The sequence below is a fragment of the Ambystoma mexicanum genome, chromosome 11 (genome assembly GCF_040938575.1).
Source record: "Ambystoma mexicanum isolate Mex_15411 chromosome 11, UKY_AmexF1_1, whole genome shotgun sequence".
Taxonomy (NCBI): domain Eukaryota; kingdom Metazoa; phylum Chordata; class Amphibia; order Caudata; family Ambystomatidae; genus Ambystoma; species Ambystoma mexicanum.
In genome coordinates, this window is record NC_090934.1 from 1,183,383,675 (window position 1) to 1,183,409,305 (window position 25,631).

Below are 25,631 nucleotides of genomic sequence, written 5' to 3' on the forward strand. Positions count from 1 at the left end.
CCCTTCCAATACACGACAGGTCTTTTAGTTTCCGGCCTTCTTCTTCTGTGGACGTAAAGGACACGTACCCAGATAATGCCCGGCAGCTCCACAATAAAGACATAGGCGTAATGTTCTTCTCCGTTTCTTTTCTTCCTCAGACAATGGACCTCTCATGGCTCCCAACTGCATTGGCTCTGATCCTGATTCAGTAGGACCGAACGATCCGGCGGGTAAACTGGTCATTCTGGGATTGTTTCTTTCGAGCCGACGTCTTTCTGCCTTCCGCTCGGCTAGCCTCTGGTCAATGCGGAGCACCTGATCAATCATGTGTTGGAGACTCTCTGGTTCGGGATATGGAGTAACTCGTCCTTGTACTCCACTCTCAAGCCTCGGCGAAACAGGGTCTTCTGCGTGATTTCAGGCCACTGAGAATCGGTTGCTAATAGTCGGAAGCGGCTGATATAGGTTTTGATGTCGGCGCTTCCCTGTTTGATATCCATCAGTTGATTCTGTGCAGCAGAGGCCACATTTGGCATTTGGAACATCTCCAGGAATGCCTTTTTAAAGGCTGCAAAGTCATTCAAAATAGGATTGTTTGAAACCACAAAAGGAGTTGCCCAGGCTAAAGCATTCCCAGTTAAGTTCCCCAAGATGTACCCGATCTTGGCCTTATCATTGTTGAAATGAGTCGATTTGAAAATGGATTCGGCAGTGGTTACAAAACTCTGACACCCGTCTAGGGTCTCCATCAAACTTGATTGGTGTTGTATGAGCCAAAGAACCCTCCACCTGTGAAGTACTCATTGCTCCTTGGGTTATCATTTGACGTAACGTCTGATTCTCCTGACGCAAGGCGGCCATCTCAGCCCTGAGTGCTTGTAACTCGTTCCGCAGGTCTTGCAAATCCTCCATCTCCACGTCTGAAGGCAGGCGTCTCAATCTGTCAAGTTGGGAAGCACGAGAGGGCTGCTTACCTGGTTTCTTGGTCTTTGATCTTGCTGAGGTCGCCAGTCTGGAACCAGTCGAAAGACGAGCTTGTGGCACGAGAGACCAGCCTCTCCGCCACCCAAAACTGATACTGGGTGGAGGATGGGCCGATTCCCAATGTCACGGAAAGCACTCTCCAGATTAACGTGACGAAGGGACTGTGCAAGCACAGACAGGAGAGGCTACAGTCTTGTTGCTGATCATGGGCAAGCATGGAGTCCAATGGAATCAAGTCCAAAAGCACGTGAACTGAAGCGGAGGTCAATGATTCCGGCGTGGCAGATATATTCTTAGTCCACAGGAACGGATGTAGAGGGTAAGGCCGGACAGGAATGGAAGGAACCAGGCTGGAACAGGTGACCAAACTGAAGGGACCGAAAGGTAACCCTAGGGCAGCAATCACCGGGGACCCCGGTAAGTGTATGCTGGCAGACCCAGGGAGATCTAGGTAAAAGTATGTCGGCAGGCCCTGAGTTGAGTCTGGTAAGTTGCTGGCAGAGCCAGGGGAACCCAGGTAGAGTATGCTGGCAGGCCCAGGGAGAACCCAGGTAAAGTATGCTGGCAGGCCAAGGGAGAACCCAGGTAAGGTATGCTGGCAGGCCCAGGGAGATCCCAGGTAAGGTATGCTGGCAGGCCCAGGGAGATCCCAGGTAAGGTATGCTGGCAGGCCCAGGGAGATCCCAGGTAAGGTATGCTGGCAGGCTCAGGGAGATCCCAGGTAAGGTATGCTGGCAGGCCCAGGGAGATCCCAGGTAAGGTATGCTGGCAGGCCCAGGAAGATCCCAGGTAAGGTATGCTGGCAGGCTCAGGGAGATCCCAGGTAAGGTATGCTGGCAGGCCCAGGGAGATCCCAGGTAAGGTATGCTGGCAGGCCCAGGGAGATCCCAGGTAAGGTATGCTGGCAGGCCCAGGGAGGAACTCAGATGAGTAGCAGGCAGCCCTGAGTGGACTCAGGTAAGTTGCAGGCAGCCCAGGGTGGGCTCAGGTAAGTAGCAGGCAGCCCAGGTAGGAATGCTCACAGAACGAAGCAAACCGCGTTGAGACGCGGCTTGCCTTGATCTGCGGCTCCTTTTATGGGTCGCCGGCGCCCGTGAGGCTTGAAACGCAAGCCGCTTCACCTCCGGGCGCCGGCGTACTCAAAGCGAGTCCTGGAAGGCAAGCCCTTTTTAGGACTCGAGCCCAGTCCACGGCGCATGCGCGGAACCGAGACAGAGGTCTCCCGCACATGCGCCGTGGCCCTCCGGCCCCGACACCCAACGCTCTCCCTCTGGCGAGCCCCCAGGCGCGGAAGCGCGGGTAGACTCACCAGGAGGTGACGGGGAGAGCGGGCGCGGCAGACCCCGGTCTCCAACGTGGCGTGACACTTAGATGAAAATGCGGCCTCAATGCAGCTGTGAGGCGCAAGACGCAGCCGGATGGAAGATGGATGCAACCGCAATGCTCGACAGCAGGTAAGTGATGCTTTAAGGGAAAGCGCGAAGTATGACGAAGCGCAAACTTAAACCGACTGGTTTTTAGATGTCTAACCTTCTGTTTATCCTTGCAGGCGCTGCTGTCGACGATGGAGCGTGTCGTGCTGCGGTGCCAAGATGAAGATTTCGGCGTTCCGGAAAGTGTAAACATGAATACTTGGTTCGCCGGAGAGATGTACAGGTAAGAACAGCTTCCCCCAGTTGGTAAGTATGCTGGCAGGAAGCAGGATGTCCAGGAAGCAGGATCTTCAAAGGTAAGTCTGACCTCAGGCAACGGTGACTTATGTTACGCTGCTTGCAAGTGCAGAATAACGCAAAGCGCCTGCCTTGAGGATCGGGGCAGCTTATATAGCTGAGCTTGTGGGCATGCCCATTGGGGCCGGCTTACCAGCCACACCCTGCCACTCCTAGAGAGTAAGCACGTGCAAAGGCAATCCATTAGCAGCCACACCCAAGAATACACTTGGGGCTGCTTAATGTATGGAATGTTCAAGGTTAATGCATCTGAAGTGCTATGTCCATAATAAAAGTCTTTTAGTGTTAAATGGGTGTTCTTGTTTACTTTTGTTTATGAGCTTGGCGCCAAAAGCACCAGGACAGTGTCCACCCAGGTCTCCTGTGCATGCGACCCCTGCATGCCTGTGCCCCTGACTTCATGACCATGACACTCCTTTCCTTGGAAAATACTTGAGAAGTTGGCCATCTTTCAGCTTACCCTCCACACAGAATCTGTTGGTTGTCTCCATGACCATCAGTCTGGCTTCAGAACATCCAAAAGGCACAGAAACTACTCTTCTGGACACCTGTGAAACTCTCAAATCTGGACTCCAACTCTCCCTCTGTCCTCATTCCTCTCTACCTCTCCTCTGCTTTGGACACAGTAAACCACAGCATCCTGACATCCCGTCTCTGCGACACCCTGGGAGAATCACAGATCAGGCCCTGGCATAGTTTGCCTCCTTTCTCTCTGACTGTCCTTCCCAGGTGGAACTGGGGTCTTTTCTCTCGGCTATTACTCTCTCTACTGGTGGTGTCCCCAGGGATCTACCCTATTCCCCTGGTTCTTCAATGTCTACATGGCCCCTCTAGCCTGCATGATCTCTGCCTTCACCCCCAACTTTCAGTGTTACGCGCATGACATACAGCTTTCTTTCAGACTACCCATGGCCTCCCTCTCCTCGCTCAACCCTGACTGTCTGTCCGCAATTCAGTTCTGGTGTGCTGCGAACAATCTCTGCATCAGTGTTAGCAAGACAGAGATTGTCCTCATTGGGACCCCTACTGCTGCTTTCCCACTATCACTTTGGCCGGACTCCCATGGCCCCGAGTCCTCACCCACTAGTGAGGCAAAAAATCTAGGGGTCATTTTCGATTCAACTCTCTCCTTCTCCTCTCACATCTCGAACACCTCTACAAATTCTCACTACCAGCTGGACCTCTTCAGAGGTATTTTACCTTTTCTCACCTTCCCCCAGGGGCCTATCTCCAGAGCCCTGGTTCTTTCTAGACTGGACTATTGCAACAGTCTCTTTCTCAATCTTCCTACTTCCACTCTTTGACCTGTAGAACTCATCCAGTACAGAACCGCACGACTTATCCCTTGGCCTCAAACCCAGGGACCACATCTCTCTGGCACCGGAATCCCTCCACTGGCTCCCCATGGCTGCAAGGATCATTGCATAGACCACAAAGCTTTCTACGGCCAGGACCTGCATTACCTAAAACTCTCTCTCCCTAAATACTCCCCTTGTAGAGTCCTCTGCTCGTCTGCCTCCAACTCTCTCAGGGTGAGTCGATTTTCAAAACAGAGATTTGGGGGTAGATCTCTTTCCTCTGCAGGTGCTTCCCTCTGGAACAGCCTTCCTGCCTCTCTCCATCTTGAGCCTGATCACCTTAAGTTCTGGAAACTCCTCAATACCTTCCTCTTCTCTTCCTCCTTCTCTCTCTCCCTCTCCCTTCTTGAGTCCCTCTCTCTTCTTGATTCCCTCTCTCTTCTTGCCTCCCGCCCTCCTCCCTTCTCCCCAACTCAGTTCGGTTTGCTGACTGGTCGCCTGCTGCACCTCCAGAGCCCACCCAGGTCTTAGACTCTCCTGCCAGTCCTTGCACTTGCACCCAGGCCTCTCCACTCCACCCACCACTTCTGCACTTCTTTACTCATTCCTTGAGAATGGTAACCTCTTTGCACTTAGCCCAGGACTTTGGACTGGGCGCACTTGTTCCCCCCCCCCTCCCTTTCATTCCATGTCTTGCAATTACATTAGCTAGAAAGTACTGGGACTGGTCCGCCAGGCTTTGTACTGTAGTTTTTTGTTTCCGTTTGTCCTTCTCACCCACCTTAGCGCCTTACCATCTGTCACGTACTGGCACAATTTGAAACGGTGTTGGCTGAGTATGGTAGCCTAAAGATTGTATGTTCTTCTCTCTTCCTCCCCCTTCGCTCCTTCCTTTTCTTACACCTGCACTTGTACTATGGCCTTTAGGCCAAGTTTGCTAGTCATTTTTGCAAAATCATTCAGAGATTTCGAGGCCTAAGAATGACTTTGTATTCCTCTGTTCCCGTCCCACCTTGAAGCGCTTCACCTGTGTATAAGCGCTCTATAAATAAACAATTACAAATTATAATTACGATCAGGTTGAAGAGCCTTTCAACCTGATCTTCAGTTAAAAACTCAAAACTGTTCTATTCAATAAGTACATCTAACTGTTTTCCTACCATCCATACAGTAGTAGCTAACTGTTGTCCTACCCTTCATACTGTATTACCTGTACTGCACTCTACTGTAAACTAGCGCCTTGTTAGTAACCGTTTCTACTACCTTTCTTATTGTTCTATTTGTACTGCGACATATTGTAACCTAGCACAGTGATACTTCCGGGTTTGGGTGCCAACAACAAATGAAATAAATAAATAGGTTAAAGGATACTTAGCAGAAAAGGTGACAATGGCCCAGAAATCTCCCTTGTGTGCAGGAAAAAAATAACTTTTTCCCCCATTATTTCCAATCAAAAATATTGGAGGTTCTGCTGTGTAGTGAGAACGAGTGCCAAAACGACTTTCAGCCCGCACATACCTTTTGTGCCTCCTCCATGTGAAAGGGGAAATGTGCCAAGAAAAAGGCAGGTTGAAAACCATGAGACCAATCACTTGCAGAGGAAAAAAAGGAGCCTGTCTCCAGACCAATCGGAAGTCCAGTGACAGAATATAAAAACAAGGGTTGCATCAGTTGAAGTTGTCGTTTATCAGGATGCAAAAGAACAGTATAGGGTGCCTCTCGATTCAATTTTTCGCAGGGTATGTCCCAGCAATAGTAATGTCACACAATCATGAGACAGTGCCCCAACTTTTTATTACAAATTGCAACAACAAAAAAATCACGTGGTTCTAATTGAGACCCTCCAGAGGTCACCGGAATAGAACACAGCAGTAATCGCCCCAGTTTACAGCATGCACCAACCGTAAAGGAGACAGAAGGATAGAGGGAAGTTCTAACTATCCCCTTCTAGTACCCCTCTAGAGCTAGGTTGCGTTGGTGTGCCGATTATCTAAAAGCAGACAGAATAAAGAAAGGAAATGAACCACAATCCTGATGTGCAGCCGGTAGGTGTTAGTTAGGTCTGCGGCTCCTTTCTGCTGAAGACAGCGTCTGATATGCTGCGTGAAAAAGTGCATTTAGGACGTCATAGACAATGTAAAAACACACACACATCCGATTGGTCTGCTTGTGACAACAAATTCCTTTTTAATGGCCTGTAGACCCAAACTGATGTGTGCTAAAATATATCTAAAAGATAATCTAAGTTATCAATTATTTTGTTTGTTAGAGGTTTTTATGCTACCCCGAGAGAGTTCATACTGACACTTAAGTATACAGATGATGGAGAAGACAAAAGGCATGCCGTCACACACACACTCAATACCTGTGCAACAGGTTGCACAAGCAGTGTGGAGAGCAGGAACCTGTGATTTCTGTCAGTTCTTGGTCTACTGGTTTCAGTGGTTTATTAAACAAATGTACCCACTTTCTTCAGGACTGTCTTCGTATCGCTATGTAAGCGTGAAGTGAATTGATATAGCTTGGACGGATGTCGAGGTACTTCCATCCTCCTTGCCACTATTGCCTTCAAGCACGTGAATGTATAGCGGGCAATGACTAGAAGGGCAGCCCTTAGTGTAACAACCCTGCCGCATCGAGTGTTGAAGTCACCGTAGCCGTGGCGACGCAAACGGGATCCGAGTGTACTGACCCTGCCGCCTCGAGTGATGAAGTCTCCATAGCTGCGGCGGTGCAGAAGAAAACTAGACCAGCCTTTACCACCATGAAGCAGAAACTGCAAACCATCTGCATGAGGGAGAAGCATAGTCAGGATACCCAGCTACCAGAGAAGGTGTGAGAAAAATGTTATCAATGAAAGTCCATACATGCAGATGGACTTCGGGACTGGAGAAAGTCTTTGATGAACGCTTATCGGTCAGAATCAAGAGGTCAGTGAAATTCTCAGTGGGATGGTTGCCTGACTAAGTCAACATGATTGTGCAAGTGAGTGGCTTCTGGACACTGACCCAACAAAACCAAAAAGCTTATAGGAGGCTGTGTTGAATACTGGCCTTTTAAAGCCAAGAGTCTGCTGAAAGTCTTTGCAGAATACCTGCCTGACAAAGCTGCCAGGCTTCCTAACAACCAGTGGTCGAAGTGTATGAAAAGAAGTAGTGGAACTATTCTACCCACAAGCCCCATCGACATGCCCCCTCCACACGCAATCCAAACCCCCAAACAAACACACCTGCCATTTAAGGGAATGTTCAATGCGCTGCACTGAAGAGTAAGTTTCAACTTCTTCCTACACTTTGATTTTAAAACTAAACCATTCCGGAATGGTTTCTTTCTAAAATAAAAGTATGGGAACAGTAAAACTTAATGTAAAAAAGAAAACGGACGAGCACTGCACCCAACCGCTCTCGCCCACTTCGACCACTGCTAAGGAATGCTAGTCTCGGGAAGAAAAGGGGCTTCTGAAAGTCACAGAGGGGCGCTTGCCTGATAAAACAAAAAGGTGGCTGAAAGACAGAAGATGCCGAGAGACAACCAAGAGGTTTCTCAGAACTTGCACGGGGGAGAGGAGTAGCAGAGTCAAGAGCTAGTGAAAGCCCTTAAGGAATATTTGTATATCAACCAAAAGGTGGCTGATAACATCTGTGAAGTAGAAACCTCGATAAATACGAGAAGTGAAGAAACCTTAAGCAACCTTCTAATTACGAACGACCTAGCCTATAACCTAACATACACATTAATATTAATAAAAAAAGAAACATTTCTTGCTTTACAATTTCCTTATAGAGGCATTTTAGGAAAGATTTTCTTTTTGCTGCTTTCCCTTGATATATATCTATGGATAAACCCCCCTGTGCCAACGTTTTGCTGTTTGAACCTGTCCAGACATTTTCGAGGCAAGTAAAGCTTTTTGGCTTCTCTGATCTTGCTAAGCTCATCTGTTTTGGGGGCACTTTTCAGCCCGTATGGCTATCAATGCAATTGTGAAATTCCTTTTTTATTTTACACTCCGCACATTAACATACAGTGAGGTGCAGTAGGGAGACTTTGTGTCCCTTTAACTTTGTTTTTGGGTAACTTCGATGAGGTGTCCAAGACAGTGGATATTTCTCTACTGTGTGCATTTGTATTCTTGTGTGCACTTTTGCATTTTACTGCATAATGCCTTTTTTAGAATACTCTGATTGGCATTAAGCGGTAAAATGTAAAAGTGCACAAGACTATTAAAAAGACAATACTATGAAATGACACGCTACAACCTGCCCGTCCTCCACACGTTAGGCCAGTAACCATAAAAGTTGCTAAAAACAAAGTTACAGGGACATAAAGCATCCCTACCGCACTTCACAGAAGGTGATGTGTGCAGGAAAAATAAACAAAGAGTTTTACAATGGAGAACAGAGTTCTCCTGCACTGTGAACTATAGGAACTGATCAGTGCCAACAAAATAGATGAGCTTAGCAAGCGGAGCAAAAAGGTGTCACTTACCTTTTAGAACAATAGCAAAAAATAGGGTGTTCCATTGAGGTCTGTGGAGGGAAAGCAGCAAAAAGATGAATCATGCCCAACACGCAATAGGTTATTGTGTTGGTGTGGCATCCAGTAGATGTCAGAAGCTTCAACAACGATGCACACTGTGGGAACAACTAGGAGATCTGTGCCTGTTTCAAGGAGTATCTAGTGTTGGAGCATACCCTGTGTTTCCCATGAATACCACATGTACTCTTTTTGAAAGGCATTGGAGAAAGCACTGAAAGTACAGATACAAAAGTAATCAAAGTAATGGCAAAGCCTCAGACATGAGATCTGTGGGATATTCCACCTTTGGGGGCTAGAACACTGCTCTCAACCTCACCTTTGGGAATCTTCCTTTCAGAATCAGGGACCTGGTCCTACATTGACAAGAGAACACGTCTCAATGGAGATGTTCCTCAATGACAAAGGCCTTGACGATGAACCTCCATGTTAACAAAGGCCTTAACAGCAAGAATCACCATCGAGAGAGTCCTTTTTAGAAAACATAGGATCATCAAAGGACATGTGACCTGCAAGCCACACAATGTCAACAATTGATGACGACCTCAGAGAGCCTGCAGAGTAGCAAAGGGGCAATGGGGGATGTGGATAAAAGGCTGGCCTAAGCGGAGTTAGAGGTGGCCTCACTCAAATCTTTTGAATAACGTCACTTGAATGCTAAAGCTTTTCGGTATCAGACAGGAGGAGAAAAACATGCCCAGCTTAACTTGGAACTCTCTTGCAGTCCATGTCGGTCAGTCAATCTCATGAATAACATTCCTTGGCACATGGGGAATCTCTCAATAAAGGTGTCCTTTGGTAAACAGTAAGTACTTTAGTGAGGTTTAATCCATTTAGACATATGATTATATTTCGGGCATTTTTTTAAATGATGACTGAAATGGCAAGTGCTGCCAAGATCAGAAATGGCAGAATAAAATACTGCAGCATTTACCAGCCAGTTTGAGGTGTGGCATGTCTTGGGAGCTGAGAAGGATGTTCTGTGGCTTCAAATCCAGGTGTGAGATGTTCCGTTCATGGAGAAACTGAAGAGCACAAGCTATGCAAAAAAAAACAACAAAAAACACATTGGTTGTGGCTTCTTCAGTGCTGTAAGTAAGGCATGGTATCAACAGTAAGAGAGACAAAAGTGTCCACGGTTCAAGGGTGTTTATTGAACTTCAAAAAGGGTTTGAAAAACACCCATCTAATCCTAAATCTACAGGTGGGAACAAGCTACAGCCATCAAATAATAATAACACAGTGCTAGTGGGGACTTGTCAAAATAAAAGGGCCTATACTAATAAACCTATTGCCAACCCTTACCTCTAAATACAAATAGTGTGGGAAACAGTGTTACGAAAAAGAAAGAAGTGTTCATAAAATGAAATGTCAGGATGTTCAGACCGTTGGCCTCCCTTCCCCACGTTTACAGCACGGGACAAGGCGGTTCACTCGAGCGCAGCAGTCTCTGGCTTCTTTAGCAGGAGAATACAGCTCAATCATTAGCATTAGGGCCTTCTGTGCTCAAGTCTCTTTGCTTTTCAAAGTCTCTTCATTCAGAGGGCCTGATGTGACCAAATAAACAATAAGTTATTTTCTTCTTTCAGATTTCCACAAGTACTCAATTTGGGCGATTTGCTAGTCTCCCTCAGCCGGACTCAGACCAATTTCAATTAACATCAACTATCGAAGACTTTCGAATGTGCACAGGGTTTGGCTTGACCTGTCGCAGGACCACCTCCATTTCACAATTATTTTCCTTTTAACATTTGCCACCTTTCAGTTGGATACCTAACAGAGACTTTTGAATGAGCACCCACACAGTGCCTGACCACTCTGTCTACAGTATCATATCTTGTCTTCACAGTTCAGTCACTCATCTGCTGTTTTAATTATATTCGTGTTGCTTGCCACATACACTGTTCTCTTCTGTTTTCTCAATACAATGTTGCCACTTGCAACCTCGGCTTCAACACAGACCGTTCTGGTATCAGTCTCCCCAACTCACCGCCTGTGCCGACTTCACTGGTGCTGTTTTGGTGTAGGAGCCAAGAACAGGACCATGGCGGCAAACGATTCTCCCCGCCATTACTATTGATGCGGGAGAGCCCCGGTACCGCCAACACACAATGCAGGATTCTTCAGCTTTGATTCCAGGTCTTGCGTTTCCTATTCTCAAAGGCTCATGAAAGTTACGGTCTTTCAGTGAAAAGGTCAAGGGCACTTCCCTGCTTGCAATCCTCTTCGGTCTTGCAGTCTTTTGCCTTGTATTAAACTGCCATCTTGGAACTGCTGCTTCCTCGTGTGCTTTACCTTGCTCAGAGTGTGCTTTTGTGCTCCACCTTTTATCCAATGGGGGGGGCGGAAGTGTGATGAAAGTCAGGTGTGTGTAATGATCGGTAATTGCCTGACCCTGCCTGACCATTGTATTGGGACATGTGAGGTATACGGCTCAGGTGTTTTCTCTCAAAGTGAGCGGTCTGTGAGAAAGTGTTTGCGTCGGAAAGGGGGTTGGGGGGTTTGAGTTCCTAAGTATCCTACCTGGAAGGATGGAGTAAAGGTGTTATAGGGAAGGGGATACTGCATCTCGCCATCAGGTGTCCCACTTCCACTCCGCGAAGACCCCTCATCCAGGTTCTCCTCCCGCACTGGTCCACCCCCAGGACTGGATCCAAAAGCGATGGCCGTGTCCTGGCCACCGGGATGACAGATCCCCGGGGACAAGCAGGAGAGACACCTTCAGGTTTTTCACAGTGCCTTACTGTCACAAGTTGCCAAAAGGCATGGTATCCTGGCACCAGCCCCTTTTGCTACCCAGTACCAGAGGTAAAAGACTCTGTATCCTTTCGCCATTCCAAAGAGTTATCCAGTCCTTTAAGACAAATTCTCTGCATTCCTTCAATAATGCCTAAGCCAAACCATAAGCCATCCATATCAGACTCAAAGCTACAGCCTTAATTGTGGCTGCAAATAAAGGTGCCCATACTAACAGTCGTTAACCCACGTCAACCCCACCTACCCACTGCCAGGCACAGTAAGTAAAAGAAAACTGACTAGAAAAGTGAAGACAAACTTGGTGAGGATGTGGGGCGGGGGAGGTGTCGAGCATGCCCACCTGTACAGGGGGGCAAAGTCCCTTACCGAGCTGCTGCAGGAAAATCCGGGTCACATTCTCAGGCAGAATTCGCTTAGTGCGGATAAACCGAGATAGGTCTCCTCCAGCACAGAACTCCATAATTAGATATATATTTTCTTTATCCCACTGCAAGGGAGAAATAAAATGAGAGTCAGATGGACATGGGAGTATATGTTAAAGACAAGTACTTCAGTTTATTTCAAATTACAGCAAAAATCAATTCAGAGCCATAAACAAACATCATATAAAATAAAGCAGTTCACTTGTTGGAATGACTCATGCACTTGTGGCCCAACAGCCCCACCTTTCTCTAGACATATGGACCCTCCTCCCCTCAAAGAAGAGGATGTTAGCATTATGAATAGTAAAGCCTCACTGTGAAAGGTCTTCTTGGATCACCCCTAAACAGCTCTGTTGCTTCTTTTCTCCTGGTCTAGATCAATGGTATGCACAAAGACTAGAGAGTGGGGATGACAGATGGAGTGTCTACAGTGGGAGGAATATTTCACAAGTTTGCAAAGGTTGTCAAGGTGAATGGCTATGGTAGCAACGGTCCCTTCCACACTGATTTAGCACTTTCTAAAAAAATAAAATAAACCTGGGAGGGAAGCAGCAACCACAATTCAGAGGATTCACTTAAAATATTCCTCGACATGGCCAGCCCAAACAGAGCATCAGTTCTGGAATGATCATTAAACGCTTAGACATGCCTAAAAGAAGGCAGCTCTTTAAAAGTGGGTGCCTGCGCATAGAAGAATTTGTTTTGGAAAATCACAGAAGACATTAAAAGAAGAAAAGGAGATGGAAGAAAACGCTTGACCTAGCGCTTCTTAAACACCGGGAATTCTGATGGGTAATATTCCATGTTATTATTTCTAGCTTGCGCATGCCATTACAGAAGCTGATAATCCGTATGCAAATCAGTCCGGACCCTACTTAGACCCAAGATACAGGTAATATAAAGTGAAGAAGTCTTGTATACCGTGCCTCTGCCAGGGAGAAGAGAGACCCAATTATAGCTTTGGCATAGCGCCATCAAGTTTAATAGGCAACCGGACGGCATGCGCGTAAGGTTTAAGGTCATTTAGCAGGGCGGCCGTTAGTTGGGGAAAAGAGGGGGTTTTGGGGATCAGTGAGAACTCAGGCTTGGGAATCCAAGTACTAGACTAAACTGTTAGAATTCCAGTATGATGTTGGTCTGGGATTGTTTATTTGTCATGTTGTTCTCCATCGGGCAGAGTTCTTCTTGTTTCTAGCTCCATGTTGAGGCAAAAGCAGTGTAGACTGACCCTAATGAGTCCGATCTTGGCAGTTTATTGATGGAGATCTTACGGGAAGGTAGAAGGCCCACTAACTAGAAATTGTTTTATCTCAACTGTATCGCGCTTTACCAGGAATCTGGTCTTGGGCGTTCATTGCAGCACAGAGGCTTTCACTGAAGCCAAAACATGAAGGGGGTTGCAAGTGGTTCTGTGCAGAAGGGATGTGACGTATCTTGCCCTGGCCATTGGGGACTCAATCAGATGTCTGTGCATCAATACTGGATAAATGAGAGGCATTGGTTCAAGAATGCCCGTTAGTTTGGTCATAAGTAGTGAGCTAATATATGTCATTAAGGTAGCCGGCTCCTACATTTTTATTTACAGTGAGGTCTACGACAGACCCAGTAGAATCCCTACTGGCACTAAGTGCAAGGCATAGCGGTACATGTGTTTGAGGATAGATGAGAAATCAGCACTGACCTGCTGAATTGTGCGAGTCCATACTAGCATCGGGGGAGACTAGAGCACTGCAACAGTTTTTCTGGTTTTAGGCTGCATTGGCACATCGGAGTCACTGCTGATTGGGGCAGAAGGGCATTTTTGCAACCGGCCGCTGACTCGAAGTGCACACTCAGAGGTTGGAGGAGCAAACGCCCAGCCTTCACAGGATAAAATATGGACTATCCCAGGCGAAATGGAGCAGCACCACATTGCTTAAATGTGGTTTCACTAGTGCGCCTGGTGGACACAATACTCCAGGGGCATATTGCTGATGAATTTTACAATATTTAGAAAACTGATGCTAGAATAGCAAATTAAAAAAGTTACGATATGTTATTCTTTTCCCCCTAAATACCTTTGAAGGGGATATAATTACAGTTGCAACTCCAGTCCTAGAAATCATCCCATGCCTGCCATACAACAAGCTAGCAAGGGTTTTCTCTCTTCCATTTCAGAACCATCATGCCCAGAAGTCCTTGCAGCAAAGGAAGAAACATTCAACCCAACAAGAGATGCAGAAGCAAACCCAGAGCTGCTGGAACATTGCTCGCTGCTGACCAGCAATCAGGACGCTCAATTACACCAGAGTATGAACTCTGAAAATGACATTTGCTGTACGGGGCAGGCATCATGAAACACTGGTGGAGCCGCACTTGAAAAGAGGAGGTACTTAAAGGGAACTTTATGCTCCACACCTGTGTAACCCGGCCCCTGGAGGAGAGCGAGACAGAGATTGGCCCAGGGAACCAGAGCCAATAGAAGGGAGAGGAGGAGGATAAAAAGGGACTAGCAGAAGAGAGTATGGGTTGTTTAGTTGAGGTCAAGGAGAGAGGAAGCAGACCAAGAGACCAGGCAGTGAAGAATGGCCGAGGGTGGGGGAGACTAGTAGAGCAGGTGTTAAAGGTGAGATACTTGTTGGTGATATAAAGTGGTACTTGGGTCTGAGAGTTTGTGTATGGTGAGGGAGTGAGACTAAGTGGGAAAGTAGGGGAGTGAGACAGTGAGAAGGGTGATTGGGAGAGTAAAATGAGGATACGTGAGAGAGAAGGAGGGGTGGAACAGAGAGAAGTGGGAGTGGAGAGTAGTGAGAATGTAGAGTAGAGGTTAGGAGTAAGGAGTGGACTTGAGACAGAATAACATTGGAGAGACAGAAGAGAGGAGGAGGAAATAGAGAGTGGGAGGAGGAGAAGGGGGAGAGCAGAAGGAAGATCAGGCTGAGGAATATGAGAGCATGAGAGGAATAACAGCAAGTGAGCCCTGGGTGGTTGGAAGGCACCAATTCCTGTTTCAAAGACCACTGTAGTTCTTGCAGGATACCAGACTAGGATTCACCTAGTAGACCCTGGAGGGAATCAAATTGATATATCCTTTAGGCCCTCACCACTGCCCAGTAACATTTTAGACAGTAGGGTTTACCAATCTCTAGTGATCATATTGGGGATTAGGAATGTCCGGGCTAGGGTTTAGGAAGCCCACAGCAAGACGAGGGAGATGTGGACAGCCCTTAGGTGTATCCGCTTAAAATAGATCATAGAAATCCCTGTTACCGGACCGGCACACTACTGGAGTATGGAGACGGAGGCACCAGCACTGTTACTAACGGTGCCGGTGCTTCTGTGATGAGTGTCAGACCTGCTGGGCGCTATGGCCCCTGCAGGCAGACGTGTTTGGCGGTCCTGAAACAAGGCTGCTGGTAAGCTTATTGGCACCCTTGTCAACCAGGTCGAAGGCTGCCGATAAGTCCAGGAGAAGGATGAGGGCTAGTTTGCCTTCATCTTTAAGGGAGTCAAGTTGCATTTTGAAGTCATGGAGGGCCGATTCTGTGTCATGTCCTGGTCGGACGCCAGATTTGGCATATTCCTAGGCTATGGTGGGCTTCGAGGTAATCTTGAATTTGTATGTATGCTGCCCTTTCTAGGATCTTGAGGAGAAACAGTACTGTGGTAATTGGCCAATAGTTGTTCAGGAAGAGTGGGTCAAGTAAGGGTTTCATTAGCAATGGGAGTACCCAAGATTCTTTTACACTGTTTGTGACTAGTTTAGAGGAGAAGGAAGCATTGATGAATCTGGTTAAAAATGGGACTATAGTTTCAGAGTAATTGTTGATATTCATGGCTGGGCATACATCCCCTTTGCACCTCAAGAGTTTTGAGTATCTTAGCGGTTTCCTTGTCAGTCACATTTCTGAATTTGAAGGTTGGAATGGAGTGATATGACCCTGTGGAGGTGGGCAAGTTAGTTGGGGTGGTTGCTGCTTGTTTCATGGCAATTTTCAGTTGAAGGGATGTTATTTTGGCGCGCATCGCGTCCTGGATACTACTCCAAGTTTCATCCTTGATGAGGGTACTAGGCGGGGTGGAGGGGGTCTCTAGTTCTCCAAGTATTTTAAAAGAGCTCTTGCAAGTTGGAATTGACGTTTGGATATCCTTTTTTTTTATTGTTGTATCTTCCCTTCACTTGTGATGTCAACCATACAACAATTTATCGCCATAGTAGTTAAATAATACTCCCCTATTGTAAAACCCCAAATAATTGCACATATCAACCCCCTCCTACCATTTGCCCTAGATTTACATGGCTTTTGCCAGGCATCCCTGTGCAGTATATATTCGGTGTTCCACAGCCACACAAGTGTCTACATCAGCAGTCCAGTGGGCCAATAATGGGCATTCGGGGTGAGCCCCAGCATTGAGCTATATTGCGTTTAATCAGTCCAACCGCTGTGGACAAGAACAATTGTTCCCATCGGTTGGTAACGCTCTCTTCGGTGATACCCAGTAACAGCAACTTAAGGTCCATTGGCACCTCTCTCCCCAGAATACCAGTCAATTTATCACAGCATAGTTGCCAGCGGCATCGGATTTGAGGGCATTGAAACAGAATATGTACTAAAGTGCCCTCTCCTTCCTGGCATCGCAGACAGTTTGGATCGCTAGCCCGGTTCCACCGGTACAGCGCGACCCTGGCATAGTATACTCTGTATAAAATCTTAAATTGTATTAGACGGAGTTTAGAGGAAATTGCAATCTCACGTGGGCACATCAGAGCCAATATCCAGTCCTCCAGTTCAATAGTGCCTACATCCACTTATCATTTTAATTTAAGGTTGGTCAGTTCCAGAGTAGCAAATGCCGTCATAGCACTGAATAGGGTGGAGGTGACCTTGGGTGGTATTCATTCCAACAGGACATTACTCTCAAGAGGAATGCATTGAGGCATATCTGAGAGTGAGGGGAGATGCCTGTGCAATGCATGGGTGATTTGTATGTAGTTGTAGCGCTCCATTTCCGGGAGTCCATACTTGTGCTTTAAGTTTTCAAAAGGAGTTATATTACTCTCAGTAAAGATATCCCCAACCACTGTAATGCGGGCCTCAACCCATCCCGGCCAGATGTGTAGTTTGTTCACTTCGGCAAGGTTACAATTGTTACATAGGGGCTGCATCAGGGTTACCCTGTTTTCCCACCCAATACGTTTGTGTGCCTTTTCCACACTATAGCGATATGTGCCACCATCGTCTGTGGGGTAGGGTTAGTGAGAGGTTGGTGAAGATTTGTAAGTGGTGACATATTCTGCAGCCCTAACATCTCGGTTCTGATGCGTGGTAGTTCCTGGTCATCATGAAACATCATTGATCACAGTCATTTGACTCTCCCAATAACATGACTGGGAGATGTGGTCATCCTATGCCCCATCCCATATTGACCTCTGCAGTGTGCCGAGGGCGATGCGTGGGTGTCCCCGCCCAAGATTAGCTTCTTGAGGAAACCATCTATCTGGTGAAAGTCTGGGTCAGGGATCCTTAGTGGGGCATTTTGCATGATGTACAAAAAGCGCAGGAAAGTTAACATCTTAAACAGGGCTGCTCTACCTAGTAGCGTCAGGGGGAGGATCATCCAGTGCCGGACGTCATTAGAGAACCGGTCAGTGATCAGGTGTAAGTTACGGGGTATGTATTCCAAGAGATTCATCGAGATCTGAATCCCTAGATAGCAGAAACAATCACGCTCAATACGATACAGGCAATCTGGTGGAATCGCTTGTTCCCCACCTTTAGCCGGAAAGAGGACAGATTTTCCCCAATTGACTCGCAGCCCGCTAAATACTGAAACGCTCCAACATATGCGTGACAATTGGGCAAAAGCGGCCCTGGTCGCCTAAATATATCAAAAGGTCGTCAGCGTATAGAGAAAGCCTATCTTCTCCACCATCTGGCCATCAGAAACCCATCCATGTGCTAGTCTGGCGAAGCCACATGGCTAGTGGCTCGATGGCAATTGCAAACAGTAAGGGGGATAGGGGACATCCCAGACGTGTTCCCCTGCCCAATGAAAAAAATCTTATAGGGCCAACCGTTGACCATAACCTCTGCTTGCAGGGCTTCATGTAGTAGTCAAACCCATCCCATGAAGGTCTCTCCGAACCCCATTTGGTGCATAATGTCCCAGAGGCTCTCCCACACCACTGAGTCAAACGCCTTTTCAAAGTCAATGGCTAGTAGAGCGAGGGTGTATCAAGGACCGGCGCTCGCTCCAATAGCAGGTGGAGGCGTTGTATATTCATGCATGTCGATTTATTTGGCATAAAGCCGCATTGGTCAGGATGAATCAGGGAGGGAATCACTGCCTGTAATCTGGTTGCAAGAGTCTTTGCAAAACTCTTGGCTTCCCCATTGATCAGTGAGATTGGCATGTATGAATTGCATAGTTCAGGAGGCTTCTACGGTTTAGGGATAACCACAATACGGGCCTTTACGCAAATCCTGGGGAAGGACACCTTGGTCTCTACAATGGAGGAACATTTATGGAGAGGGGGTTGCCATTCTCTCTCTGCCCAATTTCTTCCAGGTTTCTACAGGGAGGCCGTTGGGACCCAGTGTTTTCCCTGAGTGCAGTCGGGCAATAGCTTTTATAGCTTTTGCAATCTCCGTTTCAGTGATAACAATGACCAGCTGTGTATGCTGCGTTTTGGATAATCGGGGGGGGGGGGGGGGGGGGGGTTGTGATATCTTCCAATATGGAAAGATCCACCGGGCTAGTCGGGTCTTGATAGAAAGTGGCATAATATTCTGCAAAGGTTTCTACTATGTCAGAGTCCTGCTGAGCCCGCTCATTCTGTATATTTTTGATTTCTCTAACATGCCGGTGTCCCTCATCCCTTTTCTCCAGCCAGGCCAGCATCTTACCTGCTTTGTTACCTTGTTTGTATATGCAAGCACACGCTTCCCAGTGAGCATGCTTAGCATTATCTAGTACGATGTTCCGAAGGCATTCCTTGGCCTTCAGGAGGGATCGATGTGTATCGGGTGTACTATTCAGTATATATTTGGTCTCCCACTCGTCTGCCTCCCATTCCGCTTCTATCACTTTCTGTAGTTGGTCTTTCTTCTTGGCAGACGTCCAGGAGATCATGTCTCCTCGCAGTACTGTTTTATAGGCCTCCAAGATTATTTCTGAGTTCTCGACTGTGGTGGAATTAATCTCAAAATACTCACTGGTTTTCTCGGGAATATGGTCTACGAACTGCAGAAAGCCGAGATAGTAGCTGTTGAATCTCCATGCGCTGGGAGGAGCGGGTCTATTCACATCTATCTCCATCACAAGGGGTGAATGATCAGGAATGCCTCAAGGTAATAGTGTTGCAGGGGTTACCCTATACGTGTCTGGAGAAAAAAGTAATGAAGCCTAGATAGGGAGGCGTTGGCCCTAGAGTGGAATGAGTAATTAGGGCCTTGTGGATGGAGTTCCCTCCAGACATCACAAAAGCCCAGGGCGGACGTAAATGTCGCTAGTTTTGTGGGAGTGTTGGGGTTCCGCCCCTGGATGTGAGTGCGGTCATGTGTGGTGTCCATAACATCATTAAAGTCACCACCAAGGATCCACAGATCAGGCAGGTATTTCGCGACTATAACCACAACGTCCTCCACGAGACCTCCTGCGATTACTGGCTCTGCGTATATGGCCAAAATGCCTATAGTTTCTCCCCAAAGCATGCCCTGTATGACTACAAACCTGACCCTGGGATCTTGTTCCACCAAGGCCAATACAAATGGGAGGAGTTTATGCCGTAGGATCAGGACTCTGCGGGAACCCGTAGTGAATCCTGAGTGTATTGCGGTGAGATAGTTCGTTCTACGTAAAAGGGTGCATGTTGTTCCAGCCAAGTGTGTCTCGGTGAGAAGGGCTATGCCAGGGGAGTGTCTATTAATACATTGGGCGATCAGACGTCATTTAATCCCCGATCCCAGACCATTAACGTTCCACGTGAGTAGTTTAAGAGATTTGCTGGCATTGCTAGCCGCTACCACATTCTGGGTGTGTGCCATGGATGTTTCTGGGTTTCCATCAGTGTCCATCAGTGTGTAGTCAGCGTCTTTTGCACACATGCCGTGATTCGGGTAAGTGAATGCGTGGTTGTTCCCACCCAAGCCTGTAGTGAAGCTAAACGTTAAATAAAAGCAAATAACACCCCCCCACCCCATACTCCGTCCCAACCGAGAAGCATCTGTCACCCGAACACGTGCTGGCAGTAAAAATAACTCACTGTCAGCACTAACCAAGAACACAGTATGCTCCAAAAAAAAATATATATCAACCTGGAGGTTGTGGGCAGCAAACAATCAAATGGTGTTGGTAAAACAATCAAACACAGGGGGAGGAGAGGGATCACTGAACTTCACAATAGGGGCTGATGCCATGGCAGGTCCGTGGTTCGTTCACTGCCGGGCATCAGAGAGCACGTTGATTTGTCGGCCAGTATTGAATAGCCAGTCTTCAATTGTTCCCTATGCATCAGGGTTATTGTCTTCAGGGGTCCACCACAGGTTCGGGTCCATCTTGTTCTAGCGGCACTGGATGTCTCTCCAGGGGGCCAGGGGGGAGACGTGTCGTTCAGCCCATCTCCAAGCCTCCCGTCGATCACTGAAGTGCACCGTGGTGCCGTCGTTATGGTAGCTCTTCAGTTAGGCCGGAAATAATGGCCCGTATTTCACATTCATGGAGTATAGTCGCTTTTTCAGCTGGTCAAATGACTGTCTGGCACGCTGCACCTCACAAGCGTAATCTGGGAAAAAAATTTGATCCAAGATCTTTTATATGTAACTGACCCTTTTGCATGGGCCATTTGGAGCAGGGCGTCCCTGTCACTACAGTTTAACAGCTTGGCTATAACTGTCTGCGGTGGTGCGCCCGAGGCATGCAATGAGCCCTTTCCTCAGAGAACATTTTTTAAAAACACTTGGGAGCAAAGACATCCACCAGCCACTGCTCTAAGAAAGTTCCATGCTGGATCCCTCTACTTTCTTGGGGAGTCTCAAAATGCACAAATTATTGCGTCGTGATCTGTCCTCCCCTTCATCCATGCAAGCTTCCATGGTCTTAATGAGAATCATCACTTGTGAGAGCTGTTCGTTCACTCCTCCGAGTATGTCCTCTGCTCCAGAAATACGCTGTTCTAACTCCCCGTACGGGAGGATAACTTCTGCAGATCATGCCTGAGAAAGGAGACCTGCGCAGTGATGCCGTCTATTTTTTTCACCATAGAGGAGTGAGAGTTGGCTATGGCAGCCATCACATTTTTCAGGGAGAAGAGTTCCTCTATTTCTGAGGTGTCGGAATGTGTTGCCTGGTTCATAGGAGCAGTGGTAAAGTTGGTCATATTACTCTGTGTAGATGTCTTTTTTCGGCTTGTCCTTGACAATGATGTGCATGTGGGCCAAGAGAGCACAGCTCCCAGCTATGCAGTACGGTATAAGTAATGTGTCCAGGTGGTCGTTCTGATGGCCCACAGGTATTTAGGGCTCCTATTATTCTTCCCCACCGGGTTTATAGTCATACCCAAGGGAGCATCCTCACAGGGAGTCTGCAGTGGTAATTGGCATTCCATCAGCAGTTTGCATTGTGTGCAGCACTGATTCCCTCCCACCCCCAATGGGGAGGTCGGATGTAGCCGCCGCATGCTGTCGCAGTTATCACTACAATGTGCACAGAGCCCCCAGTATGTGCGCCGGTAGTCGATTTTGGTGCATAGTTAATCAATGATCCACTCAGGAACAGCGTTTCAATTCAATGGAGAGCAGAGCAAGGAGGTCTCAGCGACTGTCTAGGAGCACAACACTGCTTTATGGTTTGGGCCCTGCAGTTTATCGGCCCAGAGGAGCCAGAGCCTCAGCACAGGATGGGACTCAGAAGGGTGTGCTGGCAGGCTACAGTGTGTCTCAGAGCTGCAAGGTTAGGGTCGTTACTCTCGTCCATACGACAGTTCCGGACTTGTGTTTTAGCTAGGCTGCCTGGGCCCTGGGACTCTCCGCTTTAGTGCAGCCATGTCTCGAAAACGAGAAAACCACTCAGTATCTACCTCTCCCAAGAGCCCTCCCCTCCTCCCTGGTGAGAATGAGCCCCCCAGGCAGCCAGCGAGCTTACGTCGCCACGCCGGACCCATGCATAGTAGGGCTGCACCCCTTTTGGTCTCACTTTGCCTGCACTTTCACTTCCTCTGCAGGGGGGAGAAGCCAAGTGATTGTAGGGCCTGCGTCATCCGCCTGGAAGGCCCCACAGCCTCAGCCATTGGAGGCGAATGAACCAGGGAACACCCAGCACACAGTAACAGCCGGTTATGGTCAGGGATCAATAAGGTTCAGCATTGGATGTAGTGCGGGAGGCACCACATCGGGCAAGGTAGCTCGGAGGCCAGGAGGGTCAGTATTGTGTTCCCTCTTGAATCGGAGGGGGAACCGTATTTATGTCTGCCGGGAGCCACATAGCACGGATGCCATTTTTTGTCCGTCCATCCTCACCTCAAGGTCGTGGACCCTCCGGGAGCCACACCTCCTCTGGCTTGGCAGCGATGGGGCGAGGGGTCCTATCCTGCGGTACAGTCACCCTCTCATCGGGACCCTGTCGCACCACGGCTGCCAGCCAGTATGCTTGCTCCTTCTGGCTGCTACTTTGAAGTGGTCTGCGCAGACTGTGGGGATGCATTCCACTGCGTCTAGCACTCATGGAGGTATATGCAGGATCCGGGGCCAAAGCGTTCGTCTGTGCGCTATTGCTGCAGGGTCTGTACTTTTCTGGTGGCGGTTGGAGAGAATCTTGCATTCCCAGCAAGTCAATTGCTCCGTAAGCCTCCACCCTCTGGTGCGTCTCTCCCTCTGTCAGCAGCTCATACAGAATTATCTGGGCTCCGATCTGTACTCTGGCAGACTTCCCATCACTAAAGCCGAGGGCACTGATCAACTGGCACCTCGATCAGGTTTGCGGCGCAGTGTGCGGTGCTCCATCCACATCTGGGGAGCCCAGCAAGTCTCACCTCTGAGCGGATCCCAAATGCAGAGCAGTTCGGCAAAATGGCGGCCGGTGCAGGCCGATCGTCCTCCTCAGACAAACCTGTGAGTTTTGCCACCAGTTCCTCTAGGAGTGCGACACCACTTTCTCCTCAGTGTTGTCTCGCAGACAGCGGAGCAGTGGCCAAACTATTGAGGCAATAAACCTGGATTATAAACAGGATGTATGGTGCTCCCACAGAGCTGCTCCCAAACACATCCTCACTCGTCCATCGTCGAACAATCCCCCCCTGGCGTTAGATATACTTAAGCTGTAGGCTGAGGCAGGTTGTATTCATTGGCTAGGCTAGTAAAGGTGGATTTGGTGATTGTGGAGGGGTTTTTCTTCCAAGTGCTTTCCAATAGTCCCTTTTGAGAGCGTAAGGCTGAAAGGTCAGAGGAGAACCAAGAGTTGATGTGACGTGTGGGTTTGGCTTTTTTTGGGAGGAGGAGGGCAACCGCATTTACTGCATTTGTGAGGGTGGTGGTGTAGAGGTTGGCCAGGAGTTCTGGGTCAGATGAGTCTGCGTGATCTGAGGCAAGGGGGTGAGGAGGGGTGCGATGGTGTCTTTGGTAATGTTTCTAGTGCTTTGTGCTAGAACGGGTAGATTCTTGGTATTGGGAGATACGTGTTTCAATAAGGGAAGTGAGAAGCATATGACATGGTGGTCGGAGCAGAGGCAGTTGGATGTGATAGAGATTTGGCCCTGATAGAGATTTGGCCATTGAGGTCTGATATCCAATCCAAAGATCTCCCTTTGATGTGGGTAGGTTCACAGACTCGGTGAGTGAACCCTAGGTCTGTTAGATCTTTAGCAAATATTTCATAAAATGTGATGTGTTGAAGGGGGAAAAACCAAAATAACTTTACTACGGAGAACAGAGTCCTCTTGCACTGACAGCTATAGGCAGCGATCAATGCCCCCCCAAAAAATGAGCTTAGAAAGGTTAAGTGGAGTAAAAGTGCTTCTTATCTCCAAAAGTCAGGAAAGGTTCAACAAAATAGTAAAAAGTGGGATGTCCCATTGATGTCTATGGAAGGAAAGCAGAAAAAGGACAAAATGGTCCTAAGAACAAGCATCATAGAGAGAAGTAAAGAGTCCTACCAGACACTGAAGAAAGAGTTAAATCAAGACAAAAGAGTTGATTTATTTACACCCTTCTTCAAGTGGAATAAAACAGGGTCACTATAGGGAGCATGATTACTATTAGTACCCACTGTAAATGCCCAATACGGAGATACTAATCAATGACATTCGCCTTGTATTGTGAGACTTGGTCCTATTCTGCCACCCTAGAACTAGGCACGGTTGACTTTTTAATGTTCCCTGCCTCTTTGATCTGCCTTTTTTCCTAGTGAGCTTTCATCTGAGGTCTCAGAGAGTCGAAGACCACCTGTGCCCCCCCCATACCCAAGAAACACAATCTGTTTGAGCCAAAGTTTACTGAGTACCCAGTTTCCCTGTGCAAGCCTACTCTAAAGGCTGGCTAAGTGGGCACCATGGAAAGTGGCTACCTTTTTATATGGTACAAGTGCGGTGCAGCCTGCTCTCTACTTACCTTCAGAAAGGCAATTGGAACCACATTTTATCAGTACAAGTATAGTAGAGAAAAATCAGAAATCAAAACCCTCACATGTTTTTCTTTGTAAGACCAAGTTCTGCCCTGAATGAGTTAATATAGGTCTCACGATACTCGCCAGAGGCACCTTATGAAAACCATACCCTATGAGCCGGTTCATCTTATACCTTGGAGTTAAACTTAACTAAACATGGTAAAGTCCTACAAACACTCCTTTATATAAGACTTGAGACATCCCAAAACCCATTGCATACCTGTACAAACGTTCTTACTTGCCTTTTATGAGCTATTAATGATATGGTCAGATAACCCTGTGTGGACATTTCCTTTATTTAAATTAATACTGTGCTACCCTGTATTCCTTTCTACATTTTCCCCTTTGCAAGAGCTAGCTACACCACAACTACCAAGAGGTGATCCAAGGACAGCTTCAACATAGCTTGTTTTTATATTGAAGGGTAGGTTTAGGACGGAATCCCGTGACAATAAGCATACAGCAAAGAGATCCTTCCTAGCCTACATCGAGGTTTTCTGCTGCTCATTGCCTAGCAACAATGTTGAATCCCCTTTTTCGGTCAGCTGGTCTCTTTCTTACTGAAAGCCCTACTTAAACTCAGTCTTTACTGAAGTCCAGATTCCAGACGACTCATGGATCTGACCTGTGAAGGATTGTGTTCTTTACAGGCAGCACCCTTAAGAGGTTCCTTGTCCCAAATCCCAAGGCAGTCTCATCCAGCTATTGTTTATATTTGGGATAATATTTGCTCTGGTTAGGTCGCCCATAGCTAATATCAGTCTCAAGCCTTGACCCTTTGCAAGGCCATGAAACAAATACACAACCAAACTTCAGGAAGATGCACAGGTCGAGTAAACCCCATCGGGATTCACACCAACAACCAGTAGGTTACACTCGGCACACATCACTACTGTGCAAACGTACTATCTCCAGGTGATCGAATGTATGCAGAAAGGGATGATGCAATAAACGCTCCTGGGTTTATTTTGGGGTTTTGTTGGAGCACTAGATTTTGCCTTGCAGCTACTTCAAGCCACTTGCGGTGCTGCTTAACTGCGCAGCACGTCCCCACTTCCAAAACAGACTCACTGAAACAAAGGCAGCAGAATTGTACTTATTTGGAGAGCTACATTGAAAGAATAATTCATTTTTGATCAGAAGTTCTTTTGAGCTAAATCTCTGCATTTTTCCATAATAAGCATTGCGATTGAAATAGCTTCTAACCTTAACATCACATTAACTTTTATTTACTTTATTTAGATTTTGTACAGGTTTGCCTGTAGTCGTTTTTGACTTGCTATGAAACA

At 47.5% G+C, this 25,631-nt stretch overlaps 1 protein-coding gene across 2 annotated transcripts in view; it reads right to left on the reverse strand.

The window, feature by feature from the left end:
• Nucleotides 1-25,631, reverse strand: part of ULK3 (unc-51 like kinase 3) — a 532,836-nt gene that overhangs the window by 482,703 nt on the left and 24,502 nt on the right. For both annotated transcript variants that reach the window (XM_069624512.1, XM_069624511.1), the window contains exons 3-4: nucleotides 11,651-11,771; nucleotides 9,462-9,566 (exon numbers count right to left, since the gene is read on the reverse strand). In XM_069624512.1, the coding sequence (XP_069480613.1) occupies nucleotides 9,462-9,566; nucleotides 11,651-11,771 (226 nt within the window). The remainder of the gene's footprint in view (nucleotides 1-9,461; nucleotides 9,567-11,650; nucleotides 11,772-25,631) is intronic.